We start from the raw sequence: 8,892 nt of genomic DNA, 5'->3' as shown, positions 1-8,892 counted from the left end.
CAACCACGCCCCAACACCCCCCCGCCCACCCAACCTTGCCCCCAAACCCCCCCCCCCCATCTCCCGAATTCGGAGGTCTCAAGGTTGGCAAGTATGATCGGGCTTGGAGCGTGGGAATCACCTGTTGCGATAAATCCATATTTCAAGTAGGACTCATGGTATTGTCTGTTAAAAGCTTTCTTTTAGTTGGAAGTCGTAGGCTGTTCTTCTCTCTCTTCACTGTGCCTTTTCCCCTTCACAAAGAAACTTTCCAAAGACGTCTTTTTTTTTTACTCATTTTGCTAGCTGGGTTAAATGTTGCCGCTCAAGTGACCAAGATATTAGACTTAGACTTCCTTTTTATTGTCATTCAAATTTGAACTTTACAGCACAGATAAGAACGAAATTTCGTTACATAAGCTCATGGTAGTGCAGGATAAAAAAGCAATAAGGTGCATATATAAATAAATAAATATATATAAATAGTATAAAAATATATATATAAAATAAATAAATATATATAAATATACATAAATAAATAAATAGATTACTATACAGATAAATATATTGCACTTTTTCACATGCGTCCACGTTCATGGATGTATGTTATATTGTCTTTTTTATTCCAGCAAGTTAATCTATTTTGGGGGGAGTTGAGGGGATAATTTAATCATGATGCGTTCAAGAGTCTTACTGCCTGAGGGAAGAAGCTGTTACAGAACCTGGAGGTTCTGCTTCGGAGGCTGCGGAACCTCTTTCTAGAGTATAACCGAGAGAATCCGGTCATTTTTAAAAATAAAAGACTTTTTAAAATAAAAGATCGTTTTGGCTCAGATAATAAATACAACGGAAATAACTAACTATGTCTTGTGCGACCCGGTACCAATCGATTCACGGACCGGTACCGGGCCGTGGCCCGGGGATTGTGGACCACTGCCATACAGGAACGATCAACCCTACGTTACATTGAAGCTTTAGCGGTTAGCTTCTTGTGTTGTCCTGCTTGGTTTGTGTGTGTGTCTAGCATACTTAGCCATTCCTTTTCCTCTAGTCCTCCAGTGATAATGTTACCTTGATGAACCGTAGTTAATTTCCGCCAAAGCAGTGAGGATTAGTATTTCAGAAGTTGCTTCGCACTTTGGATAGACTACACGTTCATTGCAGATTGCGCTCTAATTTGAACCGGTGTTCTGGCAAGACACGCACCCTCCTGGGATTTATACAACTCCTGCATGTGTGTAACAAGGACTATGGAAATGTACTTGTGGCTCCCTGACCGTGCATCCATGTTGAAGGAGTCTTTCACTTGCCTACAATCTTTAGCCATGTAAACAATCATCATCATCACCTCTGATAATTATCACTAACTACTAAATTCACCAATATGAAATACAAATCCACAACAAATTGTGTGATATTATGTGCAAAATGATTATACTTTAAAAAACAATAGTACTTATAGGGCTTACAATATGCGCAGCTCAAGCAGAAATTGATAACTGATAGCTAATTATACATACATAATCCTACATGCAGAAGTTGTGTGTTGATTGAGCAAAATTAAGTTATAGCGTAACGACCTGCTTGTTGTGATGCGATGTTGATGAAGGCACTTTGCCGTGAGAGTGATTGGTGGATAATGAGGAAGCGTTTTGCTGCTGTAGAAACCTCTGTGCCAGTTTGAATATGGTGTTGGAACTCAGATAATTATACTTGTATGTTTAATGTGCCGACAATCCATCAAGCGATAGCTTACCAAAGTCGTACTAAAAACATTTTGACAGATTTTTGAGCGCCGTGTGTAATGTTCTATATTCTCAATGGAACATTTAAAGTTTTGGTGTTGTTTACTGGCGTCATCTTGCAGTTTACATGTATCTCCTATGTATGACTGCCATCTACTGGTCACACTTATCATTACACCATGTACCAAATAAAATTGCTTCGAGGTCGGTAAGCACAACCAGAATTATGCCGTACATTAGGCGCACCGGGTTATGAGGCGCACTCTTGAGCTTTGAGAAAATGAAAGGATTTTAAGTGCGCCTTATAGTCCGAAAAATACGGTAAATGTTTTTCGACCTGATTAGGGTTGTATGCCACGCAACCTAAGACACACAGCACCAGACACTGGATAATAGCATTTATAGTAACATGAATGTATCTAAATACTTGTTGATACATCACAGCAAATCATAGCAACCTTGGGATAACATGCAAATACATACAAGTATTCTAAAAGTATAAGTAAGATATGTATGCTTTCTTGTAGCATGGAGACATCAGAAGAATTTCATTGGGTGTTTACTGTAATCGTAAGTGCGATACTGTTTCACCATGTGACACCGACAAGTTGATCTTTTTGTCCATATTCTTTTTTCTTTTGAATTTTCTTGCAAAAAAGTGCAATATTGTAGTTCTAATATGTTTTAGCAAATAAAAGCAAGATCATTATTGATTGCATTTAAATCTGCTATGCCTTTGGTTCTCAAACGGTGGTATGTGTACTACTAGTGGTACGTGGGCTTCATCTAGTGGTACGCCAAAGTACAGTGTTATTTTCCTATATTAAAACACAGTTTTACTGTTCAGACTGTGTGTAATGTTACACTGGCATAAACTATTGAATATATTTGTTGAAAAAAACATTTGCCTTGTTTTTGCGTGATTACTTAGGCCTATAATATATATTCTATTATATTATATTCTATTACACTACTGTATTTGAATTTTGAGGTGGTACTTGGAGAGCCAAGTTTTTTCTGAGGAAGTACTTGGTGAAAGAAATTGCCATTCCATGCAACTATAGCACAACAATAATGCTGTTCTGACACAATACCTCTCACTTCTCATACCCCTTCAGATTGAGAGCACTTAAGATGACGTTTTTAAATTGTAACTGTTTTTCTTTATGTGTATGACATGTATTTTTATGTAACGGTATCTTTTGCTGCCTCTTGGCCAGGACTCCCTTGAAAAAGAGGTTGTTTTATGTCAATGGAACTTTCCTGGTTAAATAAAGTTGAAATAAAAATAAAATGATGAGGTGGCAACGTCTTGTCCAGGGTGTAACCCGCCTTCCACCCGAATGCAGCTAAGATAGACTCCAGCACCACCAGCGACCCCGATAGGAACAAGCGGTAGAAAATGGACGAATGGAAATAAAAAATAACTGAGCATCATTGTTTTGTCAAAGCAGAAAAGATTGGATGGCTTTCATTAGATGTACCTAATGAAGTGTTCAGTAGATATTTATTTGTGTGCTCCAATCGCACATATGTTCTCCAGTGTGTCTTCTTTTATGATGATGCAAAAGGTCAATATGGCATTGTGGTGATGTATTTGCTGTTGATAATTGCATGGCTTGAAGAGGATGCCTATTTCTTCATGTGTGTTGACATATTCAGAGAGAACATTAGAGCAAGGACATGACTATGTGAGAAAGTATGAACGCTCATATTGACATACTGGAAAGAAAGTTATGCATTTACATCCTGAAATGTATAAATGATGATTGGTTGTATAAAACATGTGTTGTGACTGAGAGAGGGCCAAGGCATTGATCATTTCCACAGCAGGCCCTCCCTGTGGACAACGTGGACCATCCTCTCTCCCCTTGGCTACGTCTTCAAAGCGGTGTGAGAGGGAGATTAAGATATGCAAAGCATCTCAAATCATTTGTATATATACATATTTTTTTACCCTTTGGTAGATTGTACAAAATGAAAATACAGTGCTTTGACTATTACAAAACTTGCGACAGTGCTGCTTGCAGTGTTAATTTAAACACATCAAATTGGTTTTCAAGTTTCACTTTTATTCTGCTTCATTCTAATCAAATCACACACATTTTCGATTTCAATAATTTACTATATTTTGGTTCCCCAAATTCAAACATCCCACGCTGGCATTTTTTTTTCTAATGTTCTATTATACGTCTGCTTTTGTGATACATTTATAAGAATTATTCAATTACCATGAATTTCCCAACACTCTAAATTAATGTCACAGAATTTGCTCCATTTGATATCTAAAGACATTAATACAAGTGCACAAAAAATGAGCACCAGTTTGTTGTTATGGTTTCTTTCTTAATCTTTTACAACTTCCTCCGAGTTGGGGTGGGACTCTTCACACCTCTTCCCGGGGCTGCCCTGGGAGGGGTGGGGCTATGAGCGGGGCGGGCGGGGCGGGCGGGGCTTGGGGCTGGCGAGGTCTTGGTTTCAGGGAGCTCAATGGGCAGTTTGGGCGGGATTATTGTTTTAGTCGTCACGGTCGGTTTTGCCTCTGGGATTTTGTCACCTTGACGATACACGCTGACCTGAAGTACGAGAGACCATTATTTACGAATACAATCAGAAAACATTTGTACCACAGCGTTATTTTATCATTATTCTTCATAGAAAATATGGGTTTAGTGCTAAAACTCACCACAACATCCACAGACTCCCCTCCAAATTTGTTCTGGATAATCATTGAGAATTTTCCAGAATCCTCCATGGTCACACCTTTGATTGTAAGACTGGCGAACTTTCCCTGGTCCACAGAGATCACGTACTGGAACATGAAAAGAAAGTGTCAACGGTGGCTCTTTATTCTGGATCAAATATATACAATACATTAAAAAGTGTTATACTGTATAAAAATGTTTAAATGGCATTAGCGCAAAGTAAACATTTTGTTAACTATCAATATACCGTATAAGTATTGATTAACCATTATTGTCTGTGGTCAAATGAGCTACTGCTAAAAAAGTATGCTAATATACACCACAGTGGTATTATATTGCAATTAACCCCTTAAATTCCTAACCGGTTTCTATTGATTGTGTGGAAAGTGTTGATATATATCACATGGAAGCAACTGACACAAAATAGAATATTATGCATTACAATTATTTCATAGTTACACATTTCTCAGCAGAAATCAGTAAACCAGTCATCCAACTCATAATGACATCACAAGCTACGGAGATGATATCGTTGGAAAGAAAACTGCATTTAGATGAGATAATAATGATGTCTTGAAATCTGGGATTTATTATACTGTATGAATTTGTTTTAACTATTAAATGAACCCAAAATAGGACATGTTCTTCCCTGTGGTGAATGAATATGACTATCAGTCTTGACTATCACACTATAGTGTGATAGTCAAGCGTATTAATCAGCAGTGCGTCGTATAATCCGGTGCGCCCTATGTGCCGGAAAATATGGTATTCTATACATTATACTATTCATCTGTCCTATGTACTGTATGAAGTACATACATGTTTATTTGTGTTTCTTTTATCAGCTTCAAAAGCCTTGGTGGTGGTGGTGGTAGCTGTGTTGCGGTGAGGCACCCTGAGGTTTGGCAAACACATCACCAAGGACAAGGAAGTTCTTGTTTTAGACACACATTGTTACCAGGTGAGGGAATAAATAAAGACGAGAGCCAACTTTCAATACGTATTCCTTGCGGAACTACTCCTGTGCCATTTCTCTGACTTAAACACTTCAAAGCATCCAAGCTCCACGGCAATGCTGATGATGTAATAGCAGGAACCCCCTCTGACTGACTAGGGACACACTGTCACATTTGTAGATGCAGGCTGGCAAGTAGGCCATTAAAGTATGGAAAGAGAGGGATTATTTTTTATTTGTCTGGTTGTATTGACTTCAGCACCTTAAGTGTGGAGATCCAAGCTATGATTTTAAAGGCCTACTGAAATGCGATTTTCTTATTTAAACGGGGATAGCAGGTCTATTCTATGTGTCATACTTGATCATTTCGCGATATTGCCATATGTTTGCTGAAAGGATTTAGTAGAGAACATCGACGATAAAGTTCGCAACTTTTGGTCGCTGATAAAAAAGTCTTGCCTATACCAGAAGTAGCAGACGAGTAGCGTGACGTCACAGGTTGTGGAGCTCCTCACATCCGCACATTGTTTACAATCATGGCCACCAGCAGCGAGAGCGATTCGGACCGAGAAAGCAACAATTTCCCCATTAATTTGAGCGAGGATGAAAGATTTGTGGATGAGGAAAGTGAGAGTGCAGGACTAGAGGGCAGTGGGAGCGATTCAGATAGGGAAGATGCTGTGAGGGGCTTGTGGGACCTGATATTCAGCTGGGAATGACTAAAACAGTAAATAAACACAAGACATGTATACTCTATTAGCCACAACACAACCAGGCTTATATTTAATGTGCCACAAATTAATCCCGCATAACAAACACCTCTCCCGTCCATATAACCCGCCAATACAACTCAAACACCTGCACAACACACTCAATCCCACAGCCCAAAGTACCGTTCACGTCCCCAAAGTTCATACAGCACATATATTTCCCTAAAGTCCCCAAAGTTACGTACGTGACATGCACATAGCGGCACGCACGTACGGGCAAGCGATCAAATGTTTGGAAGCCGCAGCTGCATGCGTACTCACGGTACCGTGTCTGCGTATCCAACTCAAAGACCTCCTGGTAAGAGTCTCTGTTGTCCTAGTTCTCCACAGGCCAATGGTAAAGCTTGACTGTCATCTTTCGGGAATGTAAACAATGAAACACCGGCTGTGTTTGTGTTGCTGCAGCCGCCCGCAATACACCGCTTCCCACCTGTAGCTTTCTTCTTTGCTGTCTCCATTGTTCATTGAACAAATTGCAAAAGATTCACCAACACAGATGTCCAGAATACTGTGGAATTTTGCGATGAAAACAGACGACTTAATAGCTGGCCACCATACAGTCCCAAAATGCCCTCCACAATCCGTGACGTCATGCGCTAACGTCATCATACCGAGACGTTTTCAGCAGGATATTTTGCGCAAAATTTAAAATTGCACTTTAGTAAACTAACCCGGCCGTATTGGCATGTGTTGCAATGTTAAGATTTCATCATTAATATATAAACTATCAGACTGCGTGGTCGGTAGTAGTGGGTTTCAGTAGGCCTTTAAAGGATGCACAGATGGATGCTAGATAGAACAAAACGACCAGACTGTGTGTCATGCTGCATGTCCAGTAAGCAGCAACAAAGTGTTTTAATTATTAAGGAGATCTGAAACAAGGGCATATAAAGGTGCTGGTTTTATTCCAGAGAGATGTTTGTATTTCTTTATATTGTATTACCTGATCGTCCCGCTCAACCTCCACTCCGTTCTTTAGCCAAGTGACCTGAGGTTTGGGGTCCCCGCACACTGTGCACGTTAAGCTCAGAGTCTACAAGAGGCACACACATGTTCACACTGCACAACAACAACCTATCACAACCACTCAGGTGTTTACCTTCTTTTCCATAATGGTGACGACGTCAGGCAGCCCACCAATCACCTTACCACGATCTGCAGCAAATCATCGATAATTCCAAAAAGTGCATATTTTCCAGCGTAATGCACAATATACCCCCAAAAGGTATTGTGTACATTAAACTGTATTTGTTGTAAAAACAGAATGAAGGATGCACACTCACGCTTATCAGCATAAGCCTCCGCCCTAACAAATAAAGGAAATGTATTTTAGTCCAGATAACACACAATGTCAAAGATGTTTAAACTATGCTGATATGGATCTAATTTGAAAACATTGACTTACTTGAGTCTCTGGAACTCAGCGTATGCTTTGTCATAAACTGTAAAACAAAAAACAAACATAACTTTACTTCAAACAAATTCAACAATAGCTTTTGTTGCAGACTCTTTCAAAAAAAAGGTTTCATCAATAGAAATTAAAATGTTTTTGGTGACAATTTCAGACTTTCCCAGATTAATTTGTTATTAATTACATTAATTTAACACAACAACAATTTATTCAAGCGTGATTGATTTTGCTTTAAAGTTCGAACTAAGTTAGAGAAAAATAGTACTAGATCAGTGGTTCTTAACCTGGGTTCGATCGAACCCTAGGGGTTCGGTGAGTCGGGCTCAGGGGTTCAGCGGAAGTAAAGACACACCCGACTCATCGTGTAAATAAAAACTTTTCCCTATCGACGTATTACGGTTCATGCACAGTTCATTTTGTGCACCAGTAAAAAAACATGGTAACACTTTAGTATGGGAACATATTCACCATTAATTAGTTGCTTATTAACATGCAAATTAGTAACATATTGGCTCTTAACTAGTCATTATTAAGTACTTATTAATGCCTTATTCGGCATGGCCTTATTATAACCCTAACCCTCTAACCCTGGCCCTAACCCTAACCCTAACCAAATAACTCAAAATTAAGTCTTTGTTACTTAGAATATGTTCCCCTAGTGTCCAAAAAACTCTAAATTCAGTCTTTGTTACTTAGAATATGTTTCCCATACTAAAGTGTTACCAAAAACATATAACTTTGTCTTGAATTTGAAAAAAAAAAAACATTTTATTTTTCACTAAAGAAGGGTTCGGTGAATGCGCATATGAAACTGGTGGGGTTCGGTACCTCCAACAAGGTTAAGAACCACTGCACTAGATATATTAATCCCTTTGGATAGTTGGCATTCTGAATGTTAGCCATCGTAGTTGAGTGGTGAAAGGGAGGTTAGTACTCTTAGGCCTGGGGAATAAATTGATTTCATCGATAAATTAAAGTTTTTGGAAGATTTCGTCAGTGGTGATTCACACACAATAGCAACAACATGGCAAATGTTAACACGAAAAAGAGCAGAAAGTTTTCTCCACAGAAAAACACTGTGTCGTCAGTGGCTTGGATTTACGGCAACAAGCTTGTAACAAGTGACTAGACGCTGCAGAGGTTGTTTAAAAAAGGCAGCAACACAAACGTATTCCAGCATATGAAAAAGAGGCATCCAGCCAAGTGGAAACATGCTACTTGGTACAAGGCGAACAAGACTGTAACAACATAAGTGAAGTGAAGTGAATTATATTTATATAGCACTTTTCTCTAGTGACTCAAAGCGCTTTACATAGTGAAACCCAAT

At 39.0% G+C, this 8,892-nt stretch overlaps 1 protein-coding gene across 1 annotated transcript in view; it reads right to left on the bottom strand.

The window, feature by feature from the left end:
• Nucleotides 1-3,809: 3,809 nt before the first annotated feature.
• The window catches only part of myom2b (myomesin 2b), a 45,741-nt gene continuing 40,658 nt past the window's right edge, over nt 3,810-8,892 (bottom strand). The window contains exons 34-39 of the mRNA XM_061963532.1: nt 7,560-7,596; nt 7,438-7,460; nt 7,254-7,309; nt 7,098-7,187; nt 4,411-4,536; nt 3,810-4,300 (exon numbers count right to left, since the gene is read on the bottom strand). Coding sequence (XP_061819516.1) covers nt 4,079-4,300; nt 4,411-4,536; nt 7,098-7,187; nt 7,254-7,309; nt 7,438-7,460; nt 7,560-7,596 — 554 coding nt within the window. The 3' untranslated portion in view covers nt 3,810-4,078. The remainder of the gene's footprint in view (nt 4,301-4,410; nt 4,537-7,097; nt 7,188-7,253; nt 7,310-7,437; nt 7,461-7,559; nt 7,597-8,892) is intronic.

The sequence above is a fragment of the Nerophis lumbriciformis genome, linkage group LG06 (assembly GCF_033978685.3).
Source record: "Nerophis lumbriciformis linkage group LG06, RoL_Nlum_v2.1, whole genome shotgun sequence".
In the NCBI taxonomy this organism is placed as follows: Eukaryota; Metazoa; Chordata; class Actinopteri; order Syngnathiformes; family Syngnathidae; genus Nerophis; species Nerophis lumbriciformis.
This window is presented reverse-complemented; position numbering and strand designations above follow the sequence as displayed.